Source organism: Rhinolophus sinicus, linkage group LG01 (genome assembly GCF_036562045.2).
Source record: "Rhinolophus sinicus isolate RSC01 linkage group LG01, ASM3656204v1, whole genome shotgun sequence".
NCBI classification, from domain to species: Eukaryota; Metazoa; Chordata; class Mammalia; order Chiroptera; family Rhinolophidae; genus Rhinolophus; species Rhinolophus sinicus.
Genome location: NC_133751.1, coordinates 34,772,572 through 34,789,365, shown reverse-complemented (window position 1 = coordinate 34,789,365; position 16,794 = coordinate 34,772,572). Strand labels below are relative to the sequence as shown.

Genomic DNA, 16,794 nt, shown 5'->3' with positions numbered 1-16,794 from the left:
AAAAATAAGACCGGGTTTTAAATTAATGTTTGCTCCAAAAGACGCATTGGGGCTTATGTTCAGGGGATGTCATCCTGAAACATCATGCTAGGGCTTATTTTATGGTTAGGTCTTATTTTTGGGGAAACACTGTAGTTCTTAACCCAGGTTGCACACTTAAATAACCTGGGGAAGCTCTTTAGAAAATGCCCCTCTTGGGTACAATTAAATCAGTCTCTGGTCTGGTATGCAATTGTGGTTAATAAAGTTCCCCAGGTGATTTTAATGTACAAGCTTAGACTATAGATTTCTTGAGAGCAGTGATTCATCAGCGAACCCACTGCCATCCTGGAGGTGGGCACACAGTGGATATTCAGTGTCTGTAGAATGAACGAATGCATGCATGCCTAATGGCCAAATTTCCAGGCCTTCTGCATATGCATTTGATAAACTTTAACCCATTTAATTATGAAAATGTTGCACTCACATATAACATACTCATAATAAATTTACATTTATACAATGGTAATCAAGACATGCAGATAAAGACATGCTTTATGTTGTCTCAAAGTACATGTTGATTCAGGCAAGTTTTTATCTACACATTTGTATGTTTAGTGTTTTGTTTTTTCTCTTTCATTCTTTTGGGTCCTAAAGTCAATTTGGTGAGATGCTTTAAACTTATACATCTCTTAAAGGGTGCTTAAATGTCTAGAGCTGAAATTAGCAGTCTACTTGCCACTGTAAGATAAGATTTCTCGTTGTTGAACTACTATATATATATATATATATATATATATATATATATATATATATATATATATATATAATCCTATCCTTACTATCATTTGTTTCGTTGCCTTCCTCTTGGACTGTATATGCACATTTATATTTAACCTTCCTTTGTTCTTTCTTTTTAGTGACCTATCAATAATTGTGTTTAGCTGTAAAAATATACACAGTACTTTCAGATAGGAGAAAGAGAGAGACTAATGGCATTAAAAGCAATAGCTCTAGCAATTTGTTGAAATTAACTTTTTCTCATAATGGCTGGTAGTGCTTTCTTTTCTGAATGCTAAATGGAAACTGATATGTAATGAAATGTTTCTTTTCACATAGTACATAGTGTCAGAGCACCATGACTAATAAAATCAGTTTTCTCATTTAAATGCAAAAGATTTATAAGTTTATTTTCAGTAGGATTCAATTTCAGGATGGCCTCTAGACACTAAGCTGAATAGTGGGTAAGGCAAGTAAAATCCTATCTTTTCTGATAAAGAGAATCATGACTTTATTACCTTAGTTCCGGCCTAGAAATTGAGATGTTGTCAGCTTAACAAAAACAAAGAAAATATGTATGTTTAAAACATGTCTCTAAATGTTGAGGGATCTCAGTAGTGAAAATGTACAGCTTAGATATTTTTATTAAAATAAAAATGATGGATTCTGGGGATATATTTAATTTCTTTACAATGTTATTTTCTCTTAGGTGATCAGCTCTGATGTGGGGTCAACTGTTTCCTTCTGGATGATAAACAATGGGCAGAAAATCAAACAATTTACTGGTTGCCACGGAAATGCAGAAATCAGCACTATGGCCCTTGATGCAAATGAGACAAGGCTTTTGACGGGCAGCACAGATGGGACTGTAAAGGTACGAACACAGCAATGCTTTTCTATGAAGATAAAAAGTGTTAAAATATTGTGTGAGGAGATACAGCTTTGACTATATTTATTTTTGCCTTTCTGGCCTGGCAAGAAGAGAGATGAGACCAGATAAATAGAACTAAATAACCCAAACTATCTAATAACAAAGCTGTTAGAAAAATAAACCTCTGTAAGAAAATGAAGAAATGATTTTTTTGAATAAATTATTTAGAATAAAAACAACTTGGCTTATTTATTATAGGAAGCCTTTTCTAATCTTTTGTATATAGGACTACTTTGGAGAGTAAGAGGCCTGAATAATTTTTATGTGCTTCAGTTAATGTCTCTAGTTTTCTTTTTCTCAGTTTATAAAATGAGAAATCAGGGCAAGTAAGTCAGCTTTAAAAAATGGCATAGATGCAGAAAATTAATATTTTAAAACCCACCCAGGTTGTAATTTACATTTTTATGTGAAGGTAAGTGAGACAGATAGAAAGAAGAACAATCATAATCTTATTTATTATCCATCTTAAACAAACATGATTTTATGGTTCCATTTTATTTTAATTTTGTAACTATTATTAATCTCTTCTGGGAGGAAGGTATTGCAATTTTACTTTGCAAAACTGATCAAACTTTCATTCAAAGCTAGATACTTACAATCTGAAATCATGCCCACCAGTGAATCTTCCTTCTTCTTCTTAGCTCTGAGGGTAATGACAGTGCTTGATTGGAGATGGTTTGTGACACTCAGGCAACAGGATACAGTTCTCTGAATAAGTTTTAGATGGTTTTCAAACTTCTGTCATAACTGGAGTCAGAAGGGTATTAATTAGACATACCTTCCATGGTAAGGTGTATGATGCATTTGGGTAGATTTCGGGGGAAGGTAATAGAAAGCTATCTGGATATGTAGGTAGAACATCCTGGAAGTTGGGGGCAAGAATTCCAGGCTATTCTAGGCTGGCTGTGTCAGTGTGAAGGATGTGCTGTGGCACATTTCGATGAGACTCTCTGGAAATCAGCTGCCCTTGGCCTCTGGGAAGGTTAGTGATATGAGTTATCAACTGGGACCTCGGGTTTAAACAAAATAATCAAATTCATGGCAGAACTGGTAATATGTGAGAAGGTAATGGGGCAATCCCAATCTCAGTAGTCAAGGTGGAACAAAACAGATACAACTGGAACTGGAGTATTAGACTGTGGCTTAGGCAAAAGGAAAGAGCAAGCGCCCCACCTACCAGTCCTAGGGTGTGAGATGGAAACCAAAAATGAAGAAGATTAGGTTCCCTTTACCCCTGTCTTGGAAAGTAACTGTTCTTAGAGTCCAGGGTAAAGTAGACCTGCAAATGGCTGCTAAAATGGTCCCAACGAAGGGACTTGATATGATCTGGGGACAGTCAGATCTTCACGATACCTATTTGACAGTATTATTTTATGTGGGCTTGGTAAGAGCCATGATTAGAGGGGGAAAAATTACATGGGTGAGGAGACCTGCACCCCTCAATGTCTCCGCTCAAACCTTGGCATCTTAGAAGTTAATGTGAATTTAGTAGTATAATCGCCACTTTTGAAGGTACATTTATCTTTATCACAACAGCACAACAGAATTCTGAAATTTGGCAACCTCTACATAGGACACATAAATCAGGCTGTATTCTGAGAAGAAACAAGGACGAATGACATTTTCCAATCTCATTTATCATTTATCATCCAAAACCAATACCTATGGAATCAAAGATTTAAATGTATTGCCCTATTTATCAAGGTGTTGAAATATCTGTTTTTAAATTAATTAATGTTTTGAATAATTAATGCATACATACAATAAAATTTGATAAATAAAAGAGATATACAATATAAAGAAAATCTCTTTCTCCACTCTGTTCCCAGCTCCTCACTAGTGGCTGTCATGGCTACCAACTTCTTGCGCATCTTTCTAGCCTATGAGCACCATTTGTTACTCAATGGCAGCCTACCATCCATGCTGTTCTGCATTTTGCATTTTCCTGTCTTGGACATTAATTCATACAAATGCAAACAAAAATTGTTAGCTAACTTTTATTGCATATTTACTATGAACAAAGCACTGTCCTAACTATTTTAAACACACACATACACACACACACACACACACGCATATACATCAGTATGGTTGGTACTATTATTATCCCAGTTTTACAGATGAGGAAACTGAAGCCCAAGGAGATAAACCAACTTGCTTAAGGTTCATAGCTGGTTGAGTTTTGGCAGAGCTTAGACACACAGAGGTGACTCATTCTTCTTAATGGCTACATTATATGCTACTGTATAGATATTATATATTCTGATATTCAGTCTGTTTCGGCAAAGTTGATTCAAATCTTTTAGCTTTTATAAAAATACTTCAAGAATATTCTCCAAAATATGCCATTTCACACATTTTAGTGTCTCTCTGTGATGATTTTCTAGAAGTGGAATTTGCAAGTCAAAGGTATGTGCGTTTTAAGTTTGACAGTGCCAGTTTGCCCTTCGTGTGATGTACCAACAATGTCTCATAGCAAGGTTTAGTTTTAACTGCTGGTGTCCTAAGATGCTCTGTCTTATAGCACATCCATTGGGTCTATGTCTTCACCATTGCCTAAGGAGGTAAACTACAATTGCTTGTGCCTCTGTAGCGTTGGGTCTAGCACCCACTATCAACAGGAGGCTTTATTGGCAGATGGTGGGAAACCTAGTACATGTTTCAGGCTCTGGATTATATTTTTAAAATTCCAAGTATCCCTGAGGAGTAAGGTTCCTGTGTCGTGAATGAGGAAACCAAAATTTAGATAGACATACTTAGAACGAAAACCAGAGTTGCAAAAGTCTCCAAACTGTGGCTTTTCATGATTTTCATTTGATACCCACCCTTAAAAATACACACTAATTTTTTAGTCTTTGAATCCAGTATTATTAGAATAGATTGATAGGGTTACACATAGAGTAATAAATATAATGGCAAAATTTAAATGGTGAGAGATTTTTTTTTTTTAATTACTGCATATCCTGAGTGAATCTACCCTAGTCCAGAATGGAAGCACAAGAATTTAGAATAAACTTATTACACCATGTTGTTCTACTCATTGGAGAAGATATGACTTTTTTTTTTTTTTCTTGTCTCAAAGGTGATTTTAATTTTCTTTTTTAAGGTATGGGACTTCAATGGATATTGTCACCACGTACTAAATGTTGGGCAAGAGGGAGCTGTGGATATTTCACAGATTCTGGTTCTTAAGAAGACAACACTGGTTATAGGCTGGGACAGGTAGGATATTCTTCATGCAAAATAGTAGGAAATTAAAAGGTGAATATTCTTGTTTAAGCCAAAATCTAAAAGAAAAAGAACATAGTAATTTTGACTGATTCTGAGTCATTAACTTGCTGGTGACCTAGCTGAGTAAAACTCTATTTGGATTGGACTGAATGCTTGCTTAGTGACTACAATAGTATTAAGATCATGTTGCTTGAGCAGCTTTGAGAAGTGTTATAGGATTTGCTCCTGGCTTTGGGAATCTGTCTGTTTCTTTAACCATTCCAGATAAGGACATAATATCATATCCTGAATATTAACTCCGAAACTTGCCCAAATTTTATAGGCAATACATTCTTAATATGTAAATGACATTCCTTCCACTGTAAAAGAAATGTGTTCCTTCTTCTCTTGTTACTTATTTTAAATTGCAGCACAAGAGGGAACTAGCCCACTCAATTCTGTGTTAGTACATCCTTCCTATCAGTGCAGAGAAGGGCCTTTCACAGCCCACTTACTGTTCTCAAGGAGCAATCCTTCCATTTCATTACAAGGAAAATTACTTTTCTTTCCTTTTTTTTCCTGAGAGAGTTAAGGGGTCATAAACAGGGCCCTTTCTATGGCATTGTATAAGTACTAGGAAAATTAAAGTGTGATGTTTTGAAAATACATTGTCCATAAATTCAACAGTTCACAAAATATTGTTCTAATAGGTAATTTGCCCAGCATTATTCACTATAGAATTATGATGTTAATGGTTTGAAGCTAGGATTAAATCAGATTTTTATACCTAGAAGACTAGTAGTATATAGATGGGGATTTTTGTCAATCATATGAAAGGATTTTCTTCTAATGCAAATGTGCGTATGTAGACTAGAAAACATAATGCCACACACAGCTTAGTTTTCAGGGGAAGTTTGACTATAAGAAAAGTAAGTATACTCCAGATTATTCTACTTGTTACTGAGAACTAATATAATCCTCACTTTGAAAGACCAGGCTTCTTCACATCCCTGGAAACAATCATGATCCATTAATGACTCATAACCACTCCAACAGATCATGGCCTAATGATTTCTATCATTAGGCTATGCAATGAATAAGTTTAATTCTTTAATATCATGCAGGATATTATGCAGGACAGATGCAGGATAGATGTGCTATATACAGCTGATCCAATTTAAATTTTGAACCTAACAAAAAAATTAAAGAAATTAATCAGTGTAAGCAAAACTTTAGAGATACTGTTGTCTTAATTATATATTTTTAGTTATTCATAGTTAGAAATTAACATCAAATATAAGGTTTTTTGATTGCTTATAGGGGAAAATTTTTGAAGATTAGATATACAGAGGCATCTAACAGTGGTTTAAAGGAACACCCAATGTTTTGATTCATATTGGTGGGTGGTCAGTTTCTATAATCTCGGGGAGGAACAGTTATCACTCCTCCCATCTTTCTCCATCTTTTCCGTCTTCCACAAAGTTGTCAGGACTTGGATCTCTTAGTTGAAATTGAAAGTTAGTGAATACATTCCCAAGTATATAATTTCACTTAATATTGTTGGATTTAAAAATTGTATTTCCTAAGTCAGAGACGTTATATTAAGATGGATTTTGGAAGATCTTTGCAGGGACCTTTATACCAGCAAGCATTTAACAAAAGAGGCAAGAGGACAGTCACCTGTTTGGTTATAGCTGGGGAAGTATGGTTCATTAAGACAACTCCTTAATAGTTTAGTGATTAGAGAAGAAATAACTAGAAGACTGACAGTTAGCTTATTAAGCTTTCTTTAAAACCCAGAGGAAACTATTAAACTGAAACTTTAACTTCAGTCTCTATCTAAATAAAGAGACTGGTTAATAATTTTGCCCAGAATGGAATAAAAATTCCGTTTATTGAGTTAGGTATCTAAATATGCCATCCCATTTATTTTATTCATGAAGCTTTTTAGCACTCGGCGATTTACAAACATTATCTAATTTAATCTGTAGTTTCATCTTGAGAGGTGTGCAATATTTTATAGGTATCTCACATCTCTATCTTTAGCTATTATCTCTCCAAATTCACTATACGTTTGCTTGCTGGAAGTGTCTGACTGCAATTCAAAATTCAACATCGTCTGAACTGAATGTATTATTTATTCCCCTCTCCAAAACTGCTTCTCCTCTTAGATTTAGACTCAGCCATCCATCTTGGTTTTTGCTTCTCACTTATCTTTACAAGTAGTTACTAAGCCTTATCTATTTTATATTATAAATATTTCTCAAACTTATTCCTATTACTACTACAACTGTATGATTTAGAGCATCATTTTTACATTCATGAATGTCACAACCTTCCAATTTGTCTTTTCCACTAGTAATGCCCCCTCCCCTTTACCTCTTAAGTACATTCTGCATATTTTAGCTATAGGGATTTCTTCCTACAATGCAGTCTATCGATGTTACTTCCTTGTTTGACACCTTCCAGAGTGACTACATAATAAATTGAAATCCCACCATCCTGGACCTATACTTAGTTTCATTCTTACTCATTCTTGTGTACATTCTAAACTTAAGTAACAACTTGTTGTCAGTGTTCCCATACAATCCTGACTCTTTCACATCTGATGCCTTTATTCTCTCGTCTTATCTAGAAATCCATCTCCAAATATTTTTTCATGTGGCCTATGTTTATTCCTATTTCAAGTCTCATTCATACATCTTCTCGATCAGGGTATCCCCCTTTGCTCCCAGGATGGAAATATACCCTCTTTGTATCTTTGTGTGTTCTAGCTTCCTGCATTTTATCTAACACAGATACATATAACATATAATATATATGTTATATATATATATATATATATATATATATGTTTATGTATACATTATGTATAATATATATGTATGTAAAATATATATGTTTATGTATACATTATATGTATGTTATATGCTTAGTAGCTAATAAACATATATATAACATATATAGTATGTATATGATATATTGCATATATAGTCTCTGGTGCTTATTACATGCTCAGTGATATTTATTGAATGACTAAATTAATGTTTATTGAATAGACAAGGAATCTGAAGATTAGAGATGTTAATTATTTGTGGTCACACTCTGAATAAGAGGAACACAGAGTAGATATTCAAATCCATTTTATCATCACAATAAATCAGAAAGCTAAATTTTATCAATCCTCTTTTACGAGGGAGGAAACAAGGCTTGAAGAGGTTGGATAGTCTGTCTAAGGTTACAGAGCTAATAGGCATCTGAGTGAGAATTCTATACCAAAATCCAAGCTCTTTCCATTATTTCTGAGTTGCAGATGAAGTCATTAATTTATGGGCAAGCAACTGTATTCTTTTAAACAAATAATTTGAGTAGGTTATTCATATCAATCAAAGGTATTGAATCAGTTCTGTGCATTTGAGGAAGCACATAAAAAACACATCTTATCAACAATACCTCAAAGTTTTAGCTTACCATTATTTTTCCCCTCTAAGTCCCACAAATATTTTTAAACTGCACTTAGATGGCAAGCACTGAGTTAGGAACTATGATGGATTTAATGTGAAGAAGCATGATTCCTGCTGTCGGTGGTAACACATTCTAACGGGAGTCAACACATACATGGCAGGATATGGTAGATGCCACTGTGAAACTGTCCTAAGCAAAACCTATTTAGCGAGATGCTATTGGTTTTTTAGAAATATGGTCATTCATGTCTAGAGAATATTCTGTCAGAAAAAAGAAGCCCCAAATTCAGAACTTCTAGAAATATGTTTCTTATCATTTAAAGCAAGTTATACTCAGAGACAAAGTTGTGAATTGACATTGGGTCAATTAAAAGAAACACCTTGTTAAATAACTGGTCATATTTATTTTGATAAAATTAAATGAATGAATGATCAATTATCTTTGCATTTGTTTAAAGTAGTTATGTAATATGTATATTCTAATAAAATCAAATAATTGTAATAGTTTAACATTTTATCCTGCCCTAAATCTCTAAAGTTCTATACTTAACAACTTTCTATAAAAATAGACTCAGAATCTTAGTTTCCTCCACTTTATTTCTCTCTTTTCTGTTAAAGGAGAAATCACTGTTTATGAAAGTTTTATCTCTGTAAAATATCAAGACTTATCCAACTACTGAAAAAGAAAATATTTCACATAATTTCAAATAGTCTGAAAATATGTATTGCAGTATCCTTCACAAAGCTCAAAAAATCAGGTGCTCAGTAAATAGCTGTTGATATAATTTGATTTCTAAAAGTATTTTTTAAATGAAATGAGATTAGGGATTTAAAATTTCTCAACAATAAAACTTACCTATGAAAAATATTAAATTCTTAATAATTACCTTAGTAAGAAACTATAATCCTGTATGACTCAACTGGTTTCTACTATGAGGATAAGAATCAGAATGAAAACTTCTAAACTTCTCAAGTTTTCAAAAATTGAACTAACCACACATGAACAATTAACTTTGAAGGGAACCACTAGTTGACTGTTTTTTTTCTTCTTTCCCTGACAATTTCCATGTTCTTTACATGGTAAGTTTTAGTAAAAGTTATTTTTCTAACTCATTCATCCTAAAAGAAGTTTTGTGTTTTTTGCATTTCTTTGCTTTTTTTTTTTTTTTTTTGCATTTTTTGCACTTGACAGATAAGATGATTTTGTTCTCACAGAATTGGTCATTATATTTAAATTCTGAATTAGAGATATGGTCACCTTCACAAGATGACACAATGACTCAGTGGCAGTACTCTCAGGATTTCAAATGTGGGTTGTAGAATGGAACTTGTAAAGTTCTTCAATGTGATAAAGAACAAATCACTCAGACTCCTAAAATGACCTTAAAATTGGCTCATTCTGTGCTTTAATTTTACTCTTGGCAAAAAGTACAGACTTAAAAAAAGTTATTTTTGAAATGGACAAAGTAAGAAATACAGTGTAGATTCTGAAGGTATTTTTAAGGATAACTGTCATATCAAATGAAAGTTTCAGGTTAGGTTTTAAGGGAAAGGTGGCAGCTAATTAGTTTCTTGACATTTTGACACATAAGGTCAAATATCAGGAGGGCTACTTTTTACACCATTTTGTGCCTTTGGGTTGTATTCCCTAAATATATCTAGTTAATAGGGTACCTCGGTGAAAAGACATTTGGTATTGAATTTCAGCTGAGAGATAATAGAAGAGGTATAGAATTGACCTCTTCCCTCTCTCTCCTGCCTCATACTCTCCATTTCCAAGGGGCAATATCTTCAAACTTACCAATTGGTAAAGAGAAAATTAAAAATTTATACACATAAAGCTATTATGAGATTACAACAACTTTAGAACTTCAAGTTACCTTATTTATCATATTTTATCTTGCTAAGCCTCATACTAATATTACTAAAATGACATTAATATTAAGTTATTCATTAAAAATATCATACATTGATTCAGCAAATATTGTTAAATGCCTATTATGTTTTTGGCAGTATTCCAGGCACTGCTGATGCCGAAAGGATCAAAGTCCCTGCTCTCCTAGAGCTTATTTATGGTAAAAGAGATGAAAAATAAACATAGACCATGATATCACATAATGATAATGTATTAAAGAAAAACGATATAGGTGAGGCATGAGAGACTCAAGGGAGAGTCTTCAGCTGGGGTGATAAGGAAAGGCTTACTCGAGGAGCCCACATTTAAGCAGATAATTTTTCATTCATTCATTTGACAAGTATTTATTGAACACTCAATATGTGCAGGTTACTATGCTGGCTACTGTGGGGTTTCTGAATAAGATAAGATCCCTGATTTCTGAGAGCGTACAATCTAGTTTAGGAGTAACGTACAATCTAGCTATGTAATATTTATTAAATGTTGTAAGTAAAATGTGAACCATGTTAGAGGTCAGAAGAGGGTAATATTTCTTTCAACTCTAGTTACTAAGGAAGTCTGCCTGAACAATACATGCCTTAGGGAATGGGTATATGGATAGTTAGATGTGAGTTTGTGTGTGAAAGGAAATCCATGGAAGGAAGAGCACATCATAAGTGAAACAAAGCAGCTAGAAACATGAAGTGTGATTAGAGAACAAGAAAGATGCTTAGAGAGCAATAAGAATATTGTTTGGGTTGAACAAGAAGATGAATTTTGGAAACTTAGCTCCTGAATACCCCTAACAGTTCAAAACAGCTCCTGCAAACAAGAAATCTACTTGAAACCTTGTACTCTATCTTTAAAATCCAGGTGAGTTTTGTATTCTATTGCATTAATGCATCACCCTTATTGTAATATAAAAAAATGTGTTCCCCAAAAATCCTTGAATAAAATGAACACTTAGGGAGGTGTGTCATATTTGCCCTGAGGTTCCCAATAGCTCTGTCAAATGTTTAGTTGGGCATTCACACTTTACTTTGTTAAGCAAGAACAGAAGAATAGAGAGACATAATTCTAAAAAAGTTGATTGGACCTAAATATTATTGTGTCTTGAATAACAGGCCCCCGCATTTGAATTTTTTCATGTAGGAAATGGAAAACAATGTTTTTCAACAAGGCATTTAGCTGTTTCCTCACTCTGCCTAGAATGCCTTCCTCTTTCAAATCCTGCACATCTATTTATGGCCCAGCTCTAATATGACCCCTCAACTCAACCTGTGATTCCTGCACCTGGAATTCCATGGACATTGATCAGTACTTCCTTGGAACTTACCACATCTCACTGCATTTTAGTCATTTTATGCTCATGGCTCTATCCCCGACAGCACCATGAATAGTGACTTCCAGAGAGAAAACAAGAAATGCTTGTAGAATAAATGCCTATTAAGAGCTCCCCAAATGATCAATCTAATCGCAGGATGAATAATATACTAGAGGGGGCTAGACAAGAGGCAGCAAAATTGGTTAAGAGGCTGTTACAATTGTTCAGTTGTTCATGAGGAAGTGAGCACTGAACTATGGTAGGAAGTTGTCATTGGCTGTTTAAAGTAAAAAAGAAGGAATGAATACATAACATAACGCAGAGGTAGAATCTTGAGTATTTTATTTAACTGAGAATGAGAATGGCATGCAGGAGGCTAGGATTTTGGTCTATTAACAAAAATAGGGAATTTAGAGGCTTGGTGTGAAGGGAAGATGGAAATTATGGATTTTGATATACTGCTGATGTGAACATTATATTCAGTTGTCAACTGGCAAGGGAGAACTGCTCAACACTGGAAAAACAGTTACAAATGAAGATAAATTTAAGAACTGTTTGTATAGTAGTGAGATTGGAGCTCATGGTGGTCTACAAAATCCCTGAACAAGCTTTTTGGAGTAGAGAGATGGATTGGAAGAATGACAATAAGAAATGCCCACATTAAAAGGAGGGAGAGAAAGAAGGGAATGGAAAATAGAGAACAGAGAATAAAAGATCAGGGAGGCGGGAAGAAGCAGGATATACTAGAAACAGAAGAGTTTCTAGGAAGAGCAGAAAGACACATCCATCAGAGAGTTAGGAGTTACATTGATAGGACAATTGGGAGACCTTCAGAGTGGTGGGACTAGAGGAAGCATGATTTCAGGGAGGTGAACAGTAAGGGTGAAGACACCAAGCCTTCAACTGCTCATTTGAGCTGTGTGTGGCTCTGGAAGGAGGGAGAGGCTTAGCATAGGCTGGTAGCTGGAGTTCAAATCAGGTGGAAACAGGATAGTATCAATGCCCCTACAATTTAATTTTTGTGCTCCTCTTTTCCCCACCAGGCACCAGGCCCAAAGCCTTTCATTCTCTGCCCATCCTAGCCTGCGTTCAAATTCACCAGCAGTCCCCCAAGATACTGACCTTCTTAAAATTATTATTTCTGTTACAAATATATCTATCCTGTGTACCATTCCTTTAGAGTGGCATTTTCTAACTGTTTTCCACAAATGACAGCTCTTTAAGATGAGAAAGGACTCTGTGGTCGAGTAAATATGGGAAATGCCACAGGGAATGTGAACACATCCTGGGCACTCTGATGGAAAGAAATCTTCTTAGTTTTGTTCAAACGCCAAGTATTATGTCTTCGCAGACCCAGCCCCCTTTTTATTGTTACTGTCACAAAACTCTTAATGGTTCTATAGTACCCATATGGGGGATCTTTGTTTTAGAGTCTTGGTGATGGATAATTAATCTGATAAATGCATACATGTTTGGGATTAATGATGGTGAAAGGATGATTAACCTTCTAATATTAAGTATTCATAATTTATCAAAGAATTCAATGAGAGAATTCAAAAGAAAGTTCAGTGTGGAAAGTTCAGTATTATGGATGACATGTGGGAATAAAATTTGGGGTAGCACAGTCTTTTAGGCCTCTCAAGTCACACCACCCAAGAAGAGGATGGCTACTCTATATCACTTTTAAATCCACAGCTAAATGTTATATCCTTTTTACTAGGGCTATTACGGTGTTTCGACCTCCCAACTTCAATCAATTTTTCATCCAGCCTGAAGAATGGAAAGGAGGAATACAGCACCGAGATGATATCTTGTGTGCTGCATTTTTACCTCCACAAACTCTTGTTACAGGTTAATTGAACCTTCACTTGACAATCAATGATCAATGGTGCAAGCTTGGTTTCTACTATCTTACTCATTTTAAAAAAGCCTTTTCCCAACTGCAAAATGAATAGATTTATTTATTTATTTATTTATTTATTTATTTATTTATTTATTTATTTTTATTTATTTTAAGAAGCAGTCCTTGCACATAATCTACTCTTGGTCCTTATTTTTAGGGCAAGCCATCAGCTCCCGAACCTGATTATCTGGCCTCAGATCCTGGTTGCACCACTTGCCACTGTACTATATTGAGCAAGTTATTTACTCTAAATCATAGTTTTCCTGGCTAACAATGGTGTATCTGTATCTTAGTTCATCATAAAGGTTGGATAAGATAATCTGTGTAAGGGTTTAATAACAGTGCTCAGAACACACAAGCTAATCAGTACAGATTGGCTTTTATTTTTATTGTCCTTTTTCCAGGAGCAGCATTAGGCTGTTGGATACAAATCACACTTCCGTGGTACTCAGATGTTTCATAATGGGAACATATTAACCCTTTGGCACAATTTAGTCTAAGTAATATTGATTAAAGACTGGCTTCACAAAAGGTCCACAATCCAAGCTCCTAAAAGGATCCATGAGCAGACTTTGATGTGACATATTAAAGTGGACAGAAATTGTTGTATCATTTCCAGCCAAAGAAAACAATTTATAAAGACAGATTACACTATGAAATTAACAAGTCCATATTTTCACAGCCTACATTTTTTTTATAGAACCAAAAAATGTCATTGATTAGGGGGAATGAAAACTTATAGGAAAAGAGCCAAGATATCTATCAAATGTTACACTGTGAGGTTTACTCCTCTATCTGTACTTACATTTCCGCTGTTTGGGGGACTTCCCTGATTCCCTTCCAGTAGGACCAACACTGCTATTCAATTCGCTTTATAGCTGCTGGAAGTCTCTCTCTGCAGGAAGTATCACATACTGAACTGTGATGGAGACTAGTAACCTATAAGGCTGTGTAGTTATTTTGAAAGTGTCACAAAACACCATTGTAATTGATGAGTAGATAATGTCTTCATTCGTTCTCATCCCATCGGTCCTATGTGAAAATGTTTGGTCAAGCATTCTGCAAATAAAACATTTCAAAATCATAAGAACAGATAGGTACTCCCACGGGGAGCTAATCCATAGAAATACATCATCACCCTCGGCCAGTTTGTGAGTTACACAGGTTGCCCTCTCCAGGACATACAAAGTTTAGTATGCATGACACTCTTCTTTCTCCAAATCCCAAGAAAGGCAATATCAGTACATTCTACTCGAACTCTGCTTTTCTCCTTTGCTCTCCACTTGACATTGGCACTGCTCAGTAGGGAGTGCTCCTCACTGAGCTGCAGAGAGCAGTGGTCTGGCAGGCATTGCTCCGCCCTCAACACAGGCTTGCTCAGATTTAGCCTCACTATTTGGGCTTTTTTATGTTCTCGGTGAAGAGCAGTAGGGAATGAGTTTCTATAGGGAAAATTTTCGGGTTGGAGAAAACAATATTCAATAAAGAATATAGGAAAGAGGGAATGAAAAGAAGACTCACACACACACACACACACAAAAGACATAGGAAACGGAAACCTAAAAGGACTTGATTTGCTTGTCCTCGCTCAATAATAAAAAGGTATGATAATTATTATTAACACTTTTTCAGTACTTATAATATGCTAGGCACTATTCTAAGTACTTTTCATTCTTCACAACAATCCTATGAGATAAATACAATTTTTCACTCAGGTTTTTAGGTAAGTAAATTGTGGCATCATGTAGAGTTAAATAACTTGCCCAAGGTTCCACAGCTGGTAGGTGGCAGAACCAAGACTCAAGATTAAAATTGTTTAATTGCAAAACCCTTATTCTGCATGTTTTATTACTATAAAGTAAAAAGCTATAATATCATGTTTCCCTGAAAATAACACCTGGCCGGACAATCAGCTCTCATGCATCTTTTGGAGCAAAAATTAATATAAGACCCAGTCTTCTATTACATTATATTACATAAGTCCCAGTGTTATGGTAAAATAAGACCGGGTTTATATTATTTAAGAGCTGGTCTTATAGTAAGATAAGACCGGGTATTATATTATATTATATTAGACCTGGTCTTATAGTAAAATAAGACTGGGTCTTATATTAAGTTTTGCTCCAAAAGACACATTAGAGCTGATTGTCCGGCTAGGTCTTATTTTGGGGGAAACACGGTAGTAATTTCTACCATTCCTAATAGATAGGCATGTTGGGAGGATTATATGTTCTAAAGTTTAATAAAACACTAGTTATTATTATTCACTCATGTCTCCAAAAATATATAGAATACCTACTATGTGCCAGATTCCATGTAAGATTTTATGATAATGACTTCTCACTGCTGTTGCTCATATTCTCTAACTTTCCGGCAATTTGTGTTCTCCATCCTGGCTCATTTAGGAAGTTATGATGGAGAAATTGTTCTGTGGAACAATAGTACAGAAAACGCTCACTATGTTCTTCATCCCAATTACCAGAGTCCGCTAAAATCACAATCAGGTGAGAGTGTAAGTTTGAAACTAAAATAATGTAACTAAGTCAAACCACAGTGGACAGGGCTGCTTATTCATGTACCTGATGCATCTTGCTCCTAAATTATAGACGATTGGCTAGAAGAGCGAGGGATTAGTGATACTGCTCTCTTGTCGAAGTAACTAAAAAGAACCTTGAGATTTACTTGGTTTAGCAAATTCTCCATGGCATGCTATTTCTTTATGCTAGATCAGAGTTTCTGAATTACTGACAGCAGGTCTCGCATTTCTATCTAGTTTAGTTTTTGCCAGTAGACCTCACCAAATTGCCTTTGAGTGAACCTTGGGTACACCTTGGTAAGAAAATGGGAACTCATGTTCACTTGCTAGGCGGCTCAGGCTCCGTCTGGAGCTTGTATTAAATATGATGCCACCTGGAAATCTTAAATTATTTCTTGCTTTAGAAACCGGTGAGGAGCATTAGAGGGGAGTATATTGTATTTTATGAGAGTTTAGCTGAGCACATGAATATTTTATACTTAAGCAAAATGTCTTGACAATTGCCTTTTACAATTGCATTTTAGTTTCCTTAGATACTGAAGATTTTCCTCAGACTAATTTATTTGGGTAATGAATGTATCATTCCTCACAGCCCAGAGAGGTTCTGTTGTCTCAATTGGATAAACTCAGAGGCTAAATTGGACCTTAGGAATAAGACTGGTCATTAGATACAGCTTTTTTTGTGTGTGAAAAGCCAAGCGACTGATTTGATAAGAGTAAGGGAACAAACTTAAGAGATTTAGGACTTACTGCAGGCACAAAACTCTTATTTG

General features: G+C 35.0%; 1 protein-coding gene across 6 annotated transcripts in view; it reads left to right on the top strand.

The window, feature by feature from the left end:
• LOC109449507 (serpin I2) overlaps positions 1-16,794 on the top strand; it is a 161,162-nt gene that overhangs the window by 72,126 nt on the left and 72,242 nt on the right. For all 6 annotated transcript variants that reach the window (XM_019735864.2, XM_074327410.1, XM_074327411.1 and 3 more), the window contains 4 exons: positions 1,469-1,633; positions 4,797-4,912; positions 13,303-13,433; positions 15,891-15,989. In XM_019735864.2, the coding sequence (XP_019591423.2) occupies positions 1,469-1,633; positions 4,797-4,912; positions 13,303-13,433; positions 15,891-15,989 (511 nt within the window). The remainder of the gene's footprint in view (positions 1-1,468; positions 1,634-4,796; positions 4,913-13,302; positions 13,434-15,890; positions 15,990-16,794) is intronic.